Raw genomic sequence first — 20,930 nt, forward strand, 5'->3', positions numbered from 1 at the left:
AGATTGGTCACCAATCAAGCATATATAGAACCAGCTGATATGCCCCCTTCTGCAACATAGGAGTATGCAGGATCTACAGTCCCAGCTGCACCATCTGTAAACATCACTAGAGGACTTCATAAATCTTTATGTGGCAGAATGCAATGAAATCCTCAAAGCAATGTTCCAAATTTATTTGTAAAGCCTCCCCAGAAGAACAATAACAAAGGGGACAAAATGGCAAAATGGCTGACTATATTTTTTTCTTATAATATTCTATATATATATTGTAATTTGCATTGATTAGAATTAATAAATCACTCAAAGGAATGAGCAATATAAAAATATATGGTCATCCTTAAGACAAAATGGTGACTGGCAGCTGCATGTTTTTCCAGTTTGATTCCAGGTGTTTCTGTGTGTTTACAGGTGTTTACATCTGTTTCCTCACCAGCTCCTTCTTCTTCATGCACTCCATCAAGATGATAAAGAGATGCTGGGCCTGGGTGCGGCTGTAAGTGAACGTCTTCTGAATGGTCACCAGCAGCTGATCCCTCAAAGACTCATTAATCAGCCTGGGGTGAGAGAGAGAGAGAGAGAGAGAGAGAGAGAGAGAGAGAGAGAGAGAGAGAGAGAGAGAGAGAGAGAGAGAGAGAGAGAGAGAGAGAACAATGAACATAAAAAAGAGGAACCAATTAAAAAGGACTAAGATTAGCGGAGGGGAATTAAGAAGTTGTTTAACAGCCCATGACATAAAAACATAGTGTTTAAGAAATGCGTCTGCCTCTTTTTATATCTAGATGAGTTTGTCATGGGTGTGTATGTAGGGTAATAAGAAGCTTTATTGCTTTATTTACATTTCTAGACTCTCACTATATTCCTTCTAAGAGTTCATTACTCAGATTTCCTCTCTGTAATGACAGCCAAGGTGGACCTATGTTTATTCAGAATAGCCACTTCCATACATATATAGGGGTTTTTTATGTGATTAGTCTTGTATAAGCATCTTCTGAATATTTGGTGAACCTTCCCTATGGGTCACACATTGTTCTTTTCCACCTACCCCCCCTCCTCTGAATACTTGTGGCCAAAGGCCAGGATGTCCGAGGCTCTTCCACTGCCATCACAGACCACCACAGGCACCGGGGGCGTATCCCGGAGGTACTCCAGCACAATGGAAATCACGTTAGGACCACCCTCCACAATCAGAGCTACCACTGGGACCCCCTGTCCAATTCCTAAGAGAGAGAGAGAGAGAGAGAGAGAGAGAGAGAGAGAGAGAGAGAGAGAGAGAGAGAGAGAGAGAGAGAGTTAGGTGAAAGCAGTGAAACTCAGCTTCACATGTTTTGATTTTCTAGGTAGAATAACATACATAGAATAACAATCTTCCGCCCAATGATTCTGGGTATGCTTCGGACCCACCATGACCCTAAAGCAGTTTTAGATATTGAATGAATGAACATAGAATAACACAATATCTACAATAAAAAAAATATATTATAACATTATAATATATAATATATATAATAGATTATTACATTATCTGTAACCACTTATCCAGTTCAGGGTCACGGTGGGTCCAGAGCCTACTTGGAAATATTGGGTGCAGGACAGGAACACACCCTGGAGGGTGCACCAGTCCTTCACAGGGTAACACACACAAACAGACACTTTGGAGTGTGAGAGGAAACCCACGCAGACACAGGGAGAACACACCACACTTCTCACAGACAGTCACCCGGAGCGGGAATCAAACCCACAACCTCCAGGTCGCTGGAGCTGTGTGACTGCAACACTACCTGCTGCGCCACTGTGCCGCCCTTGACAAATACAAACATACATAAAATTAATCTGTTTATCCGTTAAATTTATTAAATCATCATTAATTGTGTAATATAGGGGCATGGGTTACTTGCTGAGATGAATATTAATCATTTACATTTACATTTACATTTATGCATTTGGCAGACGCTTTTATCCAAAGCGACTTACAAAAGAGGAGCTAACATTCGAACTACAGCACAAATTATGCAAAATACCTTACATTAAGTGCAGTATGCCAGGAAGTAATAAGTGCATTATTAATCATTCTGGCATTTATTCTGAGACTCCTCCCTTTGACTTTGATTGGTTCTAATCACAAAGCCATTCTTTCAGAGACTCTTCCAGACTGTGATTGGTCCCAATCACCACGTCATTCATTTTGAGATTTCCCTCTGAGTGTGATTGGTTTTAATAAACACGTCTGTCTTTCTTTCTGACACTTTCCCTAGACACTGACTAGTTCACTGCACTGATCCTGCTTCACTGAGAAGTATACAGGGCTCTTTTCAAGTATATCTTTGGCACTGTTTCCCCTTTTACAAAGGCAGACCATGAACGCAGTCAATCACATCTAGAGCTTCCAGGAAACATGCCTAACGTTCTGAAACTGGGGTTAAAACAGTACCAAAAGTTGTATACCATATGCTTGTTTTAAAAAGGCAGTGGTGTAGTTGTGTAGGTCCCAGAATGCCATATGGAGAGAGAGATTCAGAAAAGGTCAGGATAAATCTATAGCATTCATGCCAGGATAATCATTTTCGCACTTCCAAGTCCAGAAAGAGGCTTCTCAAAGTGATCTGACGGAATTGGAAAGTCGGTTGGAAAGAGAGCGAATATCGACACTGACAACCTGCCATAGATTTTTGGTGGAAAAGGAGTGGAGTGATTCTGCCAGCCGCCAGGATTGTGGCAGTGCTGTCGTAGCTTGAAAATCAGACAGGCGAAATGTTGACGACTGCAAATGATTGCTTCTTTTTTTGCCTCAATAACTTTGTTAGCAGCTTTGTTTATCTATTTGCACTGATGGCAATTGCTTTGTCTGTGATGTCATTTCCCTTTGCAGTGATGTCATTTGCTTTGACAGTGATGTCATTTTCAACAGGTATTTGCTGTAAGAGACAAAGATAAAGGCACTGTGCAAGACTTGACATAGCTGCAACTTGTGCTTGCAAGATTCTCAAAATCAGCCTCCAGTTTCTTAAGGATGTAGCCAATCATATAAACTACACCTAGGACCATCAGCCATTTGTAAAACCTTATTGAAGCACATGGGTAATTAAAGTGCACCAGAATAGAAACGCAGTTAACATGTTCAAGACAAAAGTAAGAAATAAAGTTGTGTAGAAATAGAAAAGTGCATTTTCTTAAATAAATAGAAAAAGCTAATTCCAATTTTTCGCTGATGTTTTTCTTTAAAGGTGGTCCCTAAAGTATTGTTTGGTGGCTGTTTTATTCTCCCGTGTGGTTGCTATTTTTTTTCCAGTTTTTCAAATCAACCATCGCTATTCTATCATTCACACATCTACTTTAGCAACTTCATTCTGCTCAGACTGAGAACAAAGTAGTAACAAACCCCAGTACCCCAAAACCCTGAAGCTGTAGAGGCATAATGCCACCCCAGGACTGCTAGTGTGATCCTGGTTCTCATACAATTTTTTTTAATATCCATTTTTTTATATTTCTTTTAGATTTTTTAAGATGTTGCTTGGTCATTGCCAACAGTTTGCTGTAGTATCCCAAGCAGTCATTACCAGTACCCTCTGCTTTGCCTAGGATTAGGGTGTCTTAATTCTTGTTGAGAACTAGGTGTAGGGACAAAGGGAATGACTAGATACTCCTTGAAATTGAGATATTTCAGGGTAATGCTTCAAACAATGGGCTGCGAAAGCCTTGAGAATCACCGGCAAGATGGGGACCAAATGAAACCACACCTCCAGATTTCCTCCTTTAAAATCGATCATAAACAGTGTATTACTAGGTTTTATGCAATTTCAATGTGTTATGTCCTTTTACTTCATAACAAACATGAACCATGGCTAGTAGTGTGCCAATGTCTCGAAGCATTACAGTGAAGCAATTACATTATAGCACCTGTGGTTATGGCAGCATTTAAGGGAGAACTAGAAGTTCTGAATAAAAACAAGCAACTGAATCTGTCTTGGTATGAACGAGGGTTAAGCATGGGTGATTTTATATATAAATAGAGAGATAGATATGGACGGATGATATATCCTATCAACAATATCGTGGTTTTCTCAAGTAGAATACATGAAACTCCACCTGCTCTAGAACCAAGCTCACAGATAGTTATCTGTATGGGTTTTATTGTTAACATTAAATGTCACAGCGCTCTGCTCCCTCCTTCCCTTCACCATTTATATGCTTCCACTGGGTGCTGTATGTTGCCAGCACGGGGTGCTTTTACATTTCTGTGATCCTGCTGAAGCCTGAAATTCCACTTTACAGTTTGGACAATGGCTGGTGTAAGGAGCAGTAACCTACACTGCACTCAATTTCATGCACAACCCAGTGGTTTAGCACAAAATGTTCAGCTCTTTAGGTAGAAAAATCGACTTCCATCTAAAACCTGAAGGAAGGACTTAGTGCTTCTCTCTCAGAGAGTGGGAGATGCAAAGAGAGAGTGAGAGAGAGAGAAAGAAAGTTAAAAAATGACAAGAGAAAATTTCACCCAAAAACATCCACCCACATCTGGAAATTGTGGCTCACTTCGAACAACTACAAATCTTCCTACAAAACACAATGGCTCTCGCTGCAAAATATGTGGCAACATGCCACCACTTGAAGGACTGTGAGCAACACTCATCATAAACACCCTGTCCACATCAAACCCCACCCGCAATTAAAAACAAAACTACTGTACACAAGAAAGTAAGTACGTATTTCTTATTAAACCTTATTATTTAATATCCTTTAATACATTTCTTATTTTGTTTATTGGGCTGCACGGTGGTAGTGTCACAGTCACACAACCCCAGGGACCTGGAGGTTGTGGGTTTGAGTCCCGCGCTGGGTGACTGTCTGTGAGGAGTGTGGTGTGTTCTCCCTGTGTCCGCGTGGGTTTCCTCCGGGTGCTCCGGTTTCCTCCCACAGTCCAAAAACACACGTTGGTAGGTGGATTGGTGACTCCAAAGAGTCCGTAGGTGTGAGTGAATGTGTGTGTCTTGCCCTGTGAAGGACTGGCGCCCCCTCCAGGGTGTATTCCCGCCTGCGCCCAATGATTCCATGTAGGCTCTAGACCCACTGTGACCCTGAACTGGATAAGTGGTTACAGATAATGAATGAATGAATTTTGTTTATTCTATTATATTTAATTGTTCTTCTTATTATTGATATGTTTAAAATATGTTCCGTTTTATTTTTTTTATGCTTTGGCAACAGCGTTACTGAAACAGTCATGCCAATCAGAGAGAGAGAGAGAGAGAGAGAGAGAGAGAGAGAGAGATGCAAAACACAAGACTGAACAGTAAAGACACAATCGACAAAAAACCTGATTAAGCCCTGACAAGCAGCAGGATGGTTTTCTGTCTAACAGTGTCTAACCTTCCAAAAAAACTGACTGACCCTTGGTGACTCTGCTGTTCATGTCAGGGGTCAGTACATGAGCACACATGAGTCCACAGATCTCTCATTCCCACAGGTTCCAGAGGTTGGCTGAGTAACCATGGAGAGATGGCACAGAGATGATTCTGCTGTCATTCATCAACGACTATTAGCAGTGATTGCTGAGTAATTAACAGGTGGTGTATGAGGCAGGTGGGGGTGATGGTAGCGGGATCAGGCCCATCAGAGGTTTGTCATGGCATGTTTCTCTCTCTCTCTCTCTCTCACTCTCTGACACTCTAAAAAAGCGACCTCCACACTAGCATTATGACTGCAGTTCAAACAGTGATCCTGCTCCAACAATATGAATTATTCATGAGGAGAGAGAGCGCCAACAGGAAGGAGAAGGAGTTGGACAGAGAGAGAGAGAGAGAGAAGGGGGAGGAATAAACGAAGGGAGAGGATAATAAGAAGGGACAGATGGAGTGGGGGATATGTAGAAAGAAAAGAGAACTGTAGAAAGACAGGTAGGCAGATAGCAACAAAGGATGGTATCAAGAGGGGAAAAATGGAGAGAGAGGAGAAGAGAGAGAGAAGGGAGGTATAAAATGAAGGTAAGAATAAGACGAAGGGACAGATGGAGTGGGGGGAGATGTAATAAGACAGAACTGTAGAAAGGTAGGCAGATAGCAACAGTGGAAAGTAGAGAGAGAGAATGAGAGAGAGAGAGAGAGAGAGAGAGAGAGAGAGAGAGAGAGAGAGAGAGAGAGAGAGAGAGAGAGAGAGAGAGAGAGAGAAGTGGGCTGTTCCCAAGAGTCCCACATGTGCGATCATTGTGCCTAAAACAGGCACAGTTACATAAAGCTGCTCTATTTATAGGCCCTGGCTGACTTCAAAGCCCAGTCCTTACTCGACTCAGCTGCTAGCAGCGTGCGGGAAAACGAGCGTCTCGCTTACTTCTTCCACTTCAATCGGGAGCCTGAAATATTCAGATGAATCTGACAGGACAGAGCTATTCTTGTCAAGTTCGGTCCATGAGTCCATGGGTCCAGCAGGAGTTATATTACAGTCTGTAAGATTTACCCTATCTATAAACTTCTGAAGGCACTGAAAGAGTGAAGAAATATGGTAAAGTGTAACTTCAGAATTCCATTTTGATGAAATCTTATGTTTGTTACTGTTGCTAGGCAATTTGACAGTATATATATTGGGGGCCTGTTTGGTTGGAGGGAATTTTTATGGACCCATTTAGATTCTCTTGTTTTGCATTTTTGCTAAATAAGGAATTCTGACTAATACTGAAATATTTGTCATGCTACAGCTGCATCCCAGTTGCGCACTTCTAAGTAGTGTTTGAGTATGTATTGTGTAGTATAGTTACATGTGTCAAAGATGCGTATACTAAAACACCTACAGTGCATACTTTTAACCAGCTGATATTTTTTTGAGAATAGTAATGATGGACACTATCGTCTCACAGTCCAATTGGGAACAGAAAGGGAGAAGATTCTTATTCTCCCAAATACCTACTCCCTACATAGTGCACATCATAGATTATAAAACTAATATTACTACACCAAGACAGGGCTGTAAATGTTAGACAGAGGGATGTGAAGCTTATATAAAATATAAATGTTTTTATTATCTGATGTACAGTGCATTATTTTAATGCAGAAACCTTTATTTTATCACCTACACTGTACACTATGCAGTGTCGAAAGAAATATACGTTTCAGTCTTTGAAAAAGAAAATGGCAGACAGATTACAGCTGCAGTTTGTGCTGTGTCCAAAACTGTGCCCTGTTCACTATATAGTGCACTATTTTGTGTTTCAGTGCACTCAAACTATCCCACAATGCACCGGAAAAGATGGTAGAACCCACGTAAACTAGCTGACATTAGTTGATAAGGAATACCCATAATGCACTGTGCTGTTTGGTAAAAAACCCACATGAGGTAGTGTCAGTTCCCTATTAGAATGCACTGTATATTCAGTAATATTGGAAATAGTGAATAGGGAGCCATTTCGGTATGACTAAGTTGTCATAGCAACAGTTCATCACATCCTGTTTGTATGTACTGGTGTAGTATGTTAAATAATCTATGTGTACTAACCTGCCACACTCAAACTTTTACGGTAATTACAAAGTAAATACTATACAGTATTAGTGTATAGTACACAGCCGTGTCCATTTTTCTAGATTACAATACATTTAAACCAAAATTCTGGGGGTCTGACATGTTATTTCTGTAACTTGTCAAAGCTGTGAAGTGATACAGACAGAACCTGTCAAGATACAGTCGGGATCAACATTCCTTTGGGTTTAGAGTGTGCTGTACTCAGAAACACACAACTACAGTTGGGTTCCAAGAGAAATTTGTTTGGCTCAGACAGAACTTTGACGGGACATACATGGGATCAGACAGTCTGTTTAACTACAGTCAATTTTGTTGGGCTTCTGGTGACTTCAGATCCTAATGTGGGCCTGCAGCCAGACTGGGACAGCGTTTTGTCAGAGTACAGCTGTTATCAGACAGAATATTTATGGGGTACTCTTCTGAAGATCTGCACATTAAACCCCTAGATTCTTCCTGTGTCAGATTTGGATGTCCTATTTTCAACCTTTATGAGTTCCCTAACAGTAGGAACTTTCCAGTGTGTGTTGGCCAGAGGGATGGTGGCATTAATCTCGGGAAGAATCACACTCTGCCTTGGTGTAAAAGTGTTAAGAGGGTGTTATGACTTTATGGGGGTGGGAGAAAATGTGGCCCAGCAGTTTCTAATTTTGCCTGCCGGCCGAGAACAAGCAGAAACTGCAGTCGCTCTGTGGTGTGTTTATTTATTATTGTCTGTGCTTTTCCCAGGCCGTTTCTGCGGTCCAACCACCCTCGGCAAGTCTCAGAGTTGCTTTGAAAAGCAGCGCCAGAGCAAACAACTGAAAGCAAACGCAGCTCAGCAAGTGAACCCTAATGTGTCGTTCAATAGAGAAGAGCAAAGGCAGTTAAACATCTGGTGGGAAGCCCAGCAGCCTTTTCACTGCCTTTGTGAACAATATCGTTTACTCTTTAGGCACTAGCTTGAACTCTGCTGTTTACTCCATTGGCTCTGATTAAATACAACTTTATAATCCTTTATAAATCTCAGCAATAGCTAAATAGCAAAAGTAATAGGAATTTTCCATTTATACAACCCTCTTACTCGGAACTGAGGTCATTTCAAATTGAACTATACCAAGTTATTCTTTAAAGCCACTATCCATTCATTTTTTAAAAAGTATATATTATTTGTAAAACACTAAACAAAGCGAAAACAGAACCAAAATATTTTAAGAGTGAAAAAAATACTGATTATTATATGATTAATGATAAATGATACATGACTAAATGACAGTTTATTTGTTTATGACCTCAGTCGATGGTTCAGTCACTTTAGAGACAATATTAATTCCTGGACACTGCTATCCACAGACACTATACAGTATGAAAATGATACATGACCGTGTCGATTTAGCTTCCTGATTCATTTGCACAAGGCAATGTACCAATTGTCTAGACGGCTAGCTCTTAATTTATTGAAACAAGTCACCTTAGCTGCCATTGCAACTATTATCCCTGCTGAGAGATGTGACAGGAGCCGCCACAGCATAAGCATATAGCTAAGTCCCGCCCACTAAAATCCAACAGAAGAAAACAGTGGCTTTAAAAAGGAATGTATAAAAATTACTAGCAATGTATACTCCTCCCCCTGACTTCATTCCAAATTGGAGCCTGTATATTCTGCGCATATGGAACTGTTACAGTTTAGCAAGCTCAGTAGGAAATTTTATAGGAAATAATCTGCTTCAGAACGAACAGACATAGGAATAAAATTTACATCAGTTTAAAACACAAGCTGCTTGTCTCACTCAAGCTCAATCCCCAAAGGGCTCCCTATGCTCCCTCTCTAATGCACAATGTTATTCCTGAAGTAATAGCTTCTACACAAAGGACTATAATATATGCCTAATATGAAGTCCTTCATATTCATAAGTTGCATGCTTAGAGTCTAAATGGTCCTCTAAGCGTTCAAGTAAATTTTAATAGCATGGGAAAATAAATGACATCCCAAGGTGATTTCTACAGTGGCCAAGAAGGCCCAACAGGCTGCAAACAGGAAGACATGAAATTAGGGTAGTACAGAAGTGGACAAACAAAGGGTAAAACTGACCTACGCAACAGGAACTACAACAGAACCCAACACGGTATTTGCCTCATTGTCTCAAATACACTCTATGGCTGAAGTTTTGTTGTAGTAACTGTTGCTAGGATATGGGAATTTTTCATCCCTTTTCTGTGTCCACTTCCATAGTGTTGTTAACTTCTTTGCAGTGTTTCTGAACGCGCGGCACAGTTTCATATTCGCCTCATGCTGTTTTTTTTCAGCCACCATAGAAATCAGCTCACAGTTGGAGCCGCAGGTGTGGAAGCACAGCATGTTCGCACACTCCATGCTATGAACACTGAACATTAATTTTGCTATTTATATCTGGCAGAATGACACCATGTTGACATTCACTCAGCTGTTTACTGAAATCTTATCATCTATAGTATTAAAGGACATAACTCAAAGACATGAAAAATATTATGCGCTTCACCTCATGACTAAACACCAAACACCATAGCACCACCCCTGTCTAAACAGCTTGTTCAGAAAAAACACTTTCAGTGCCTGTTCCTATAATGAGAATGAGCCATAGCTCAGTTCAGCACGAGAGCCCAGAAGTGAGGAGAGAGGAGCAGAAGCTCTGCTGTTTAGTTATTTTCTATTCTCCATACATTTTCTCCATATTTAATCCGTACTCTTATTTCTCACCTGTTGTGCATGTTTTACTTTGTTTAAAATCGTCTTTTGTGCTTTCAGTGTCTGCACTCTAGGCAAAATGCAGCACAAAATCATAATGACTTTATCCCATGTTCAGAGATTGTTGTCTGGAAAGAATTCCAGATCCCCAAATTCATGTGCATATGCACTGAGATGCCCTTTAAATGAACACTACATAATGTTTTTACCTCAAAGCAACAGTCTCAGAACCATTGTGATGAATCACTGACCTGCATTAAGGAGAATAGAGCCTCTGTTGTTGCTACCCTGGGCTCAGCACTGCAGTAACTACACTATGTAATATTTGGAGGAGAGTAAGAAACCACCTTCACTCCCTCCACCTCCCTGCTGTTTTCAGTACGGTGCTGTAAAAATAAACTATAATCCGAGGAGCCCCATGAGCAAAAAACCTACTTAAATAACACTAAGTAAGTCTTACTTAGTGTTCCTTTAATAAAAGTTTCATCTAGCCGTGAGAAACAGCATGATTGCCATTAATTAATGAGAAACATAAGCATTCACAAACCGGATTCCAAAAAAGTTGGGACACTAAACAAATAGTGAATAAAAACTGAATGCAATGAAGAATGATGTGGAGATGGCAAATGTCAATATTTTATTCGTAATAGAACATAGATGACAGATCAAAAGTTTAATCTGAGTAAATGTAACATTTTAAAGGAGAAATATGTTGATTCACAATTCCACAGTGTCAACAAATCCCAAAAAAGTTGGGACAAGTAGCAATATGTGGCTGGAAAAAGGAAATTGAGAATATAACGAACAGCTGGAAGACCAATTTACACTAATTAGGTCAATTGACAACATGATTGGGTATAAAAAGAGCTTCTCAGAGTGTCAGTGTCTCTCTAAAGACAAGATGGTAAGAGGATCACCAATTCCACCATTGTTGCGCAGAAAGATAGTGCAGCGATACCAGAATGGTGTTACCCAGCGTAAAATAGCAAAGACTTTTAAGTTATCATCATCAACCGTGCACAACATCATCAAAAGATTCAGAGAATCTGGAACAATTGCTGTGCGTAAGTGTAAAGGCCGTAAAACTCTACTGGATGCTCGTGATCTCTGGGCCCTTAAACGTCACTGCACCTCAAACAGGAATGCCACTGTCAAGGAAATAACAGAATGGGCTCAGGAATACTTCCAGAAAGCATTATCAGTGAACACAATCCACTGTGCCATCCACCGTTGCCAGCTGAAACTCTACAGTGCAAAGAGGAAGCCATTTCTAAGCAAGCTCCACAAGCTCAGACGTTTGCACTGAGCCAGGGGTCTTTTAAAATGGAGTGTGGCAAAATGGAAAGACTGTTCTGTGGTCAGATGAGTCACGATTTGAAGTTCTTTATGGAACACTGGGACGCCATGTCATCCGGACCAGAGAGGACAAGGGTAACCCAAGTTGTTATCAACACTCCGTTCGGAAGCCTGCATCACTGATGGTATGGAGTTGCATGAGTGCTTGTGGCATGGGCAGCTTGCATGTCTGGAAAGGCACCATTAATGCAGAGAACTATGTTCAGGTTCTAGAACAACATATGCTCCCATCTAGACGTCATCTCTTTCAGGGAAGACCCTGCATTTTTCAACAAGATAATGCCAGACCACATTCTGCAGCAATCACAACATCATGGCTACGTAGGAGAAGGATCCGGGTACTGAAATGGCAGCCTGCAGTCCAGATCTTTCACCTGTAGAGAACATTTGGCGCATCCTAAAGAGGAAGGTGCGACAAAGAAGGCTGAAGACGATTGAACAGTTAGAGGCCTGTATTAGACATGAATGGGAGAGCATTCCTATTTCTAAACTTGAGAAACTGGTCTCCTCTGTCCCCAGACGTCTGTTGAGTGTTGTAAGAAGAAGGGGGGATGCCACACAGTGGTAAAAAATGGCCTTGTCCCAACTTTTTGGGGGATTTGTTGACGCCATGAAATTTTGAAACAACATATTTTTCCCTTAAAAAATATTTTTCCATTCTCTCAGTTTAAACTTTTGATCTGTGATTTGTGTTCTGTTCTGAATAAAATATTAGATGTTGGCACCTCCACCTCATTGCATTCAGTTTTTGCCTGTCCAGAATACCAGACCAAAGTCTTTACAAGACTACTGGGAAAAAAGTGATAATGAGAAATATTGAGATGATAGAGAGAGAGAGAGAGAGAGAGAGAGAGAGAGAGAGAGAGAGAGAGAGAGAGAGAGAGGGAGAGAATGAGAGAAAGTCTTCTAAATAATTTGTTCCAAGCAGCACAATGATCATAGCTATGAGGAAGATGTCAGGGCAAGAGATAGAGAAAGGGAGTGAGAGTGTAAGAGAGAAAGAGAGAGATAAAGAGATCAGTGCCTTCATTAAAAGCAAATCTAATGCTCATACTCGTGTTCAGTCAATTAGGTGGCAGCATTATTCTGACTGACCGAATATATATGGGACATACTGAACAGCCGAACAGAAAGCAGTGTCAGTTAGGAATGATGACTGCAATTAACCACAACACTCACACAACAACAGATCCATTTTAAAACGCTAAGCAGCGGGGAAGCCTCAAGGGTTTCAGCTTATAAAGTTCTCAGTTTTTGTTCACTGTGACTGTTGTAATCTTTCTTGCTTTCCTTGTAGCAGTACTCCTATTTCAATTCAAGTTTTGTTTAGGAACAAAATGGTTAAAATCTCCATAAGCTGAATGGATATATATACATATATATATATATATAGGAGCTGTACTGTTACTCAATGGCCCTTCTGACTGTAAATTCAATGAATGAAATGAATTACTATCCCATATAAACACAAGGATTTTGATTATGATGCATCTTGAAATGACAGAGAGAAAGAGTCCTGAATGCTAGGCCCCTGTGGCTGGACGGCATGATGTAGCAGGATTATGCTAATATCTAGCCACCCACTGAGGGAACGTTCAAAGGCGGCAGCAGCAGGGAATGATGTCCAGAAATATCCCACCATAGCGAGGGAGCAGCAGATGCCACCATGGCGCACAGCTCTAGTTAGCGACGATGCTAAAACAGGTTTCTAGGCTAGGAAGGCAGGTGGACCCTGGCCCCAATGCTAGGCAGAACGACAGGTATGGAGTGGAGCCCAGGAGGCCGGTCAGCGGAATCCAAAAGCCACAGAAGCATGTGCAGATCACTGACCTGTACAAATTCACACAAATGGACATCTGCAGCATTTGATTTCAATCCCTAAGCTCAAGCTAGTGATGCTTTAGTGAATACAATTAGAAATATGTCTTCTTCACCTCATTAAATGCCCCTGAAGTATCTGCAGAGTTGCAGAGAAGCTGCTGCCTTTATTGTTGGATGCACTGAAATGGTTTATTTATCTGAGCAGTAATGTGCATGTATTGGCAACACATTTCCTTACACTTTGTGGCAAAAGTATTAGGACAGACCACCTAAGCTTGTTACTGAGGTTTCATTGGGTCCCATTGTCACAGGTGTATAAAATCAAGCACCCAGCTATACAGCTTGCCTTTACAAACATTACTGATATAATGTATCATTCTAGAGAGCTCCTTCAATTTGAGCATGGTAGTGTAATAAGATGCCACTGCTACAACAAGTCAGTTTGTGAAATTTCTCCCTCTTCTACATATTCCACGATCAGATGTGAGTTGTATTGTTGAACATTAGAAGCAGTGGGAACCACAGCAACTCAGCCACAAAGTGGCAGAATACATAACGTTACAGAGTGGGTTCCATGAATGCTGAGGTGCACAGTGCATAAAAGTCACCAATTCTCTGCCCACTCAGTACCTACTGTTCCAAACCTGCTGTTGTAGCTGCAGAAGGGAACCAATTCCATATTAATAGGATAGAATTTTATCATCCCTCAAGGGGAAAATTGAATTGTTTCAGCAACAGAGTATAAAAAATAAGTAAATAAAGTAAACAAAAAGCATAAAAGTGCCTGTCGGTTTAATGTGTAGATGTCCCAAAACTTGTGTCCACATACTGTAACGGATCAAAATGCCTGAATAAGTTGCTATTAAAGCTTCCTCAGGAGAATCACTTTACACCTATAGCCTATTCTATTGGAACTAGATATTGGAACAGTGTCCCTATCCATTTGAAATACTTATCTATGCAATGTGTCTGTGTCAGCACAGAATGCATCACAATGTCTGAATTCACAGATTTTAAAGGGGTGTTTACAAACTCTTGGACCGTGATTCATATACACAGCCTTTATGCAGCCGCAACACACTTCAGCACCATGGACAGCTCCCCCGTGTATTTTAATAGCATTGCGTTTTACTCAGTCTCGCATTTGACCTCTGCTTGTTCAAATTCAGAAAAACGCTGGTGATTAAATTCCATGGCCTTTTTGCCCTGCAGTATTAAACCCCGGCTCATGGTTTTTCATTAGAAGTTTTAGAAGTTATTAACCTTCGTGGTGACATTCAAAACGTCATATCATGTTTTCTCCGTACGTCCAGTGGAGCAGAAAGCAGAGACATTGGCTGTGCGATTTGTTTTGATTTATAGAAATAGAACACAGCGAAGGAAGCATGTGTACATAAACTGAACGATCCCTGGATTAGGAACACCTACCTTGTAAATTCTCTCAGCTTCACTGACTATAAATGAGCATTTTATAGTTCTACGATTACAGAATTTAGTCAACCTGTTTCTCTGCATACTTTCTGATCCCCATTTCCCCCTGCTCAATAATGGTCAGGACCCCCACTGGAACACCACAGAGCAGTTATGTCTTAGAGTTGTGCTGGTATGAGTGGATCAGACACAGCAGTGATGCTCAAGTGTCTACTCACTTTCCGCTTTGTATGTATCTTTACACTTATATAGCGCCTTTCTAGACACCCAAGGACACTTTACAACCCACACTGCTCAGAACACTCAATCCACACACACTGGTGAGAAGCGGCAGCCAAACGCGCACAGCGTACTCTCGACCAGGAACGACCGTCCACCTGGAGGACTGCATCGGGCACTAGGGTTTCACCCAGGACAGAGTTCCAATCCATATCTGGGCTCACACTCATTCACTTACACACCAGGACAGTTATTAGACAGAAGCCAATTCACCTACACTCCATGTTTTTGGACTGTGGGAGGAAACCGGAGTCCCCGGAGGAAACCCACGCAGACACGGGGAGAACATGGAAACTCCCAGCGCTGGGAGGCGAACGTGCTAACCACTAAGCCACCGTGCCGCTTTGTTAGACACAAAGTCAGAGACATTAACTCATCTGTTTGTGTTGATCATCCTCTAGTCCTTCATCAGTGGACACAGGATACTGTTGGCTGGCTATTTTTGGTTGGTGGACTATTTTCAGTCCAGCAGTGACACTAAGGGCTTTAAAAACTCCAGCAGCACTGCTATGTCTGATCCACTCATACATGTAAATGCACCACTGAGAACGATCCACCACCCAAATCACACTTGCTCTATGGTGATCCTGTGGGGGTCCTGACCAAAAATGGGGATCAGAAATTATGCAGAGAAACTGATGGACTAAAGTTTATATAATAGTAGAACTACAACGTGTTTCTGTGTGGTGAGTGGAGCTGATAAAATGGACAATATAGGTGTTCCTAATCCAGTGTTCTTTCAGTGTATATATAACATTTATTATACCCTGCTGGATACTGTACCCTGGTGCTTCCTGGCACAGGTCTACGATAGTGTAATATCATCTCACTCTAGCTGACACTTGGGATTACAGATGGTGATCTTGGACCATCATAGATTTTGTAGTTATTACAGTGTCATACAGTGTTTTCATAAATCTAGGAAGCAAAACACAAAACTACCAGCTCTGAATGTGTATAGACAGGAACACAGTGGGGGTGTATGGGAAAGTATTTATGGCTTATTATATTCTGCTGGAATGTGTCCACAGCGGAGTAATGTGGGCGGTTCCTGGCATGACTGCGAGGTCAAACAGAGAGTGATATGGATGTCCTTCTCCAGCTGGAGAGGAAAGGTAATCAAATCAAGGGATGAGCTCAGCCTAAAGCCCTCAGCAGCAACATTCCATCAGCAGAGTGGGTGAAGGATTTACAATGCATCTGGAGGTCACCTGAAGAACATCTCCACACAGTTTGCATATATCAGGATCAGACATGTTTTATCCCTATTTCTATGTATGTAATCTGATCTGAGAATATGTTGCTTGATTTCCACTATTTATAAAATGCCTATTAGAAAACATAACATTCCCTGATAAGGTCCCAAGATTTATCCAATGTCCACATTAGAAAAATACTGAACGAATGTAAATAGTGCATATATTACAGCACCATGGACAGCTCCCTTGTTTTTTAAATGGTACTAAATGGCAGCATTTGTCCTGTTCCTGTTTTCAAAAGGCTTTATATAAGATGTTGGAACATTGCAGTGAGGGTTGTCTAGAAACCTATGGCGAGATAGGGGAGACTGTTGGATATGTGTGGTTTTTGCTCAGCAGACAAAACTAGCTTCAGCAACCGCGAAATGACACCGCAAACAAAGTGCATATATATTTGCTTGCTTTATCGAATCAGCCATCACATTTCTGCCAGAGAGGCAAAAATGTTTATCTGCCCAAGGGTTATTTCATAGTTTAGAGTGCAACAAAAGATGAATATATCTGCAAAGTTTGAAATAGATGTTTCTGCCCAAGACAAGCTTTATGACTCAGCGATATTCCAACAAGATTATTCAGCCTCTGACAATTTTTCTTCCTTAAGGAACGTACAGTACTATCCAATAGTGAGAGACATAGACATAACCCCAAACCTAACATTAGCCTACACCTAAATCTAAGACGCTGCCTATGTTTCAAATATATGTTGTGCCTCTTTAATATGATGTAAGTATTAATTTAAACAACATTTTTTAAAATTTATACAGCATTCTTTTTTTAAAAAAAAGCAGTGGGTGTCACACAGTGACCAATCAATTAATTTTCAGAACATTGTATAAAATATAATCATTATGCAGTGTCAGTGTATGCAAAGCAACATATTATTGTTGTCAAAATAAAACCTCATATCCTCAATGATATTGGGTTTGAAGGTTTGATCAAGGTTTTTAAAGTAGTTTTGGACCATCTCTACTTTTGGTTGTTAATAGTTGCATTTTTCCTCTTTATTTTTAATTAACTCCACTTTCAAAAGCGCTATAACAACTGTAGGTTTATGCCACTTATTATGCAGTGTGAGCCTGCACAGTGAGGTGCCAGTCAATGACGAGCAGTCAGTGGTCAGTTCAAGAGATCGGTTCAGTCGGTCAGTTGCATGGACACAGATGCTGCTGATGACGACTGGACGTCCCTTTGCCTTCCCAGCCCCCTCTTTGAACCCAGGCATAGGATGACAAAGGGAAGCCCACAGGTCACATGACTGGGAGATGGGGGGAGGGGCTTAGAGTTGGGAGGGGAGACTATGGTCAAGCATTCACCCACTTCTTCTTGACCACTTGCTGCTTCCCTCCAATTGACAGAAGACACATGCAATGCAGTGAACATTAGGATTAGGATGGTTGCTGTTTAGATTGGTCCATTCGTAACTATTGGGATGCTGGGAGGTGCTGGGTTATGGGTCAGTTGGGGTCAGTGGGGGTCAGTGGAGAAGTTCCTATTAAAACCAGTCTAGCGATACTAGCTGTTGTCAAACGTATCTAAAGCCTCTAGTCCACAGATCTACTGTTTGCATTGTAGATACCCCTTATATATGATGAAGATGCACTCACTGCATACACCGAGAAATCGTCACATTTGATACGGAATTGAAAACGATTAGTAATATTGGGATCCATAGCAACCATGCAGGGCCTAATGTCACTCCAAAACCCTCCTCATCAGATAAACAGATCCTGGAGTTTTTCATTTGTCAGAGAAAGGTGCTTCCTAAAAATAAAATACAATTTTTAAAATTATTTTGCTCTTGTGCCCTTCATAATCGTACACAATCTACTAAATATTCATGTTGACTGCAGGTTTTTTTAAACTGCAGCTTCTTGTTGAAAAAAAATGTATTATATTTTTATGTTGTAATTATATTATAACTGTAATTATTAAATTGTGTTGATTTCATGATGCCCCATTTCATCTCCTAGACTTAATGCTGGTTTTTGGAGTTCTATAATGCAATCTTTTATAATATTCACCTCTCCTTCTGGAGAAGACAGTGTAGTGTACCTTAAGGGGAAACCACTGGACTTTAACACTGTTGTACTTTTAAAGGTAAATTTCAACAGTTTGTATCCTTAAGAACAATAATGTACCTCTACAATACCTTTTTCTGAGCGTGTACATCCAGTTTAACGGTGAAGACTTATACTTATGGGTAACATAAGGGTTTCACTGCATGAAAACACACTGTGTGTGTGTGTGTGTGTGTGCAATAATCTCAAGCTATTTTACTGAAGAGCTTGACACCATGCTCTGAACTAACCTGGACATCTGAGTGGACACTATTGCGGGCTCTTCACTGACCCCTTGTGAATCACAGGCTGCAGAAGCTCTCTTTACTTTAACTTTGCACTAAACATTCATTGCTGTGTTCTGAGTCATGCACCACTGATTTGCCACTTTATTAGAAACATCTGCCTTTAAAACTGTAGTCCATCTATTACTAACCAATCAGGTGCTTCTAAAATGTGACCAGTGTACAGTACTGTGCAAAAGCCAGAGGCTACAATTAGTTCAAAATCAGTTTTGAACAAGCACACAGCCCAGAGACCAGTCTTCAATTTCACTGAAAACATTTCAGTTAAGCACTTGCAGACTGGAAATTCTATTAAAGGGTGGTCCCTGATAGTGTAATATAGCCATAATTAATAAACTGATTTTTGTCATTTTTGGGTTATTTTAATAAAATATTAAAGCATGTCTGTCCCACAGGGTAAATAATACACTCACACATACACGCCACTGTCCAGTTGACCAGGTGATGGACTCACGTGTGTTAATCTTCTGCAGGGAGATGTGCTTCTCCAGCTGCCGACGGAGTTTGACCTCGGCACCGTATTTGCCAGTGGTTCCATTGTCCGCCAGAATGAAGTGGGAGTGCAGGCTGTTCAGAACGGTCAGTTTACTCAGGGGGTTGGACATGGTCTGGTATGGCCGGACCACCTGCCAGACACCACACAGAAAAACAAGGGTTAACGTAGACCAGCCAGTGTGGGCAACTGTTAGCTACAGCTGAGTTTTGGAGAGCATTTCTATTGGTCCATTCATCATGAAACTTTCACACAATGTGGAGGACAGCTGTTGTGTTCAAACGATGTAGTATCTAAAAATAGACAAAAATTAGATATACATATTTTTCTTTGGAGAGTGACGTGTTATTATTATTATTATTATTATTATTATTATTATTATGTGAGGGCCGGACCACAAATGAGGCCAAGGTGGGATCAATAATGACAAGGAGGAGACATGAACAAAACAAAAAAAGAGCCATGTGATAAGCAGCACCTGACAGACATCTATGAAACACAAGAAAAAACACAAAGGCAAACAAGAAAGAGCACTACAAAGGGCAAAAGCGTGACAACAGGAAAACGCAGGACAAAGAGGGAAGAGAGAGAGAGAGAGAGAGAGAGAGAGAGAGAGAGAGAGAGAGAGAGAGAGAGAGAGAGAGAGACAGAGAGAGAGAGAGAGAGAGAGAGCAGATAGAAGTGGGTAGTCATAAATAACACATGGCAGATTGAGGCATATGCTTCTTAACTGAACTAAGCTGACACATTGCGGTTGGCGTAAATAATTCAGCACATTTTGTATCATTGGAAATGCATGTGGAGAATACATTAATATCATTTTTGTAAGATCTCTCAATTGTCCACAATCAGAGCTGCTGCTAGGACGGGATCTGTGTACTTAGCTGTGTACAGTCTGTAAATCAGGAGTTTACAAAAACTCATCTTTTAAAATGGCATTATTCCATATCCCTTCAGATGAATGACATCTAGACGAGACTGGACACTTAAAACACACAGTGAGGAGAAACAAGTCTTCAGGCATGTTTACATTGGTTATATACTGTATATGCATTTTTAAATGTCCAGATATTATGTGTTGTATGTGTGTAAGTAATTTATTGGTACATAAAGCTTTGAGAAATCTATAGTAAACTGTAAATTTTTGGACAGTATTGGTCCATTACTTTTGATATTCGAAGGACCTTTTGTAGAACTCTCAGTTTCTAAATAATTTTCAATTTTTTATTTTAAAATATTAATCTTCATATATGTCATATGTTCAGGAAAATTGCTCCATTCATCAATAAATTGATGACATATAATGGTGCAAAAACATTTGCAGAGAAGCCACCATATATCACCACCGCCATACATGCATACATAACATACATACGTTCTTGTTATTTTACACTTAACCCTTCTGTTTCCAGATTTGACAAAAATGTCTGTGAATTTTACAGTGGAAATCTGCAAAACCATGACAGTAAATGACTGTAAACTCATATAAATGTAAAAATTAAAATATAAATGTAAATATAAATACTTTTATCAGACAAAATACAAATTTTTACATTTCTTCACTGTAAAAACAAAACAAAACATCATTCCACTGTTAAATGCACAAACCATTAGGGGCGGTACAGGTGTCCAAATACTGTGAGGAGCTGAGACTCATTAGGGAGCTCCCAGCATGCCTTGCTTCTCCATATTTTCTGTGATTTTCAGAGTTTCTTTGTTTTTTTT

The 20,930-nt window shown here is 40.5% G+C and overlaps 1 protein-coding gene across 5 annotated transcripts in view; it reads right to left on the minus strand.

The window, feature by feature from the left end:
* LOC136679498 (transient receptor potential cation channel subfamily M member 3-like) overlaps positions 1–20,930 on the minus strand; it is a 242,962-nt gene that overhangs the window by 72,345 nt on the left and 149,687 nt on the right. For all 5 annotated transcript variants that reach the window (XM_066658055.1, XM_066658059.1, XM_066658058.1 and 2 more), the window contains exons 6-8: positions 19,167–19,338; positions 1,043–1,217; positions 431–554 (exon numbers count right to left, since the gene is read on the minus strand). In XM_066658055.1, the coding sequence (XP_066514152.1) occupies positions 431–554; positions 1,043–1,217; positions 19,167–19,338 (471 nt within the window). The remainder of the gene's footprint in view (positions 1–430; positions 555–1,042; positions 1,218–19,166; positions 19,339–20,930) is intronic.

This window comes from Hoplias malabaricus, chromosome Y, assembly GCF_029633855.1.
Source record: "Hoplias malabaricus isolate fHopMal1 chromosome Y, fHopMal1.hap1, whole genome shotgun sequence".
NCBI lineage: Eukaryota > Metazoa > Chordata > Actinopteri > Characiformes > Erythrinidae > Hoplias > Hoplias malabaricus.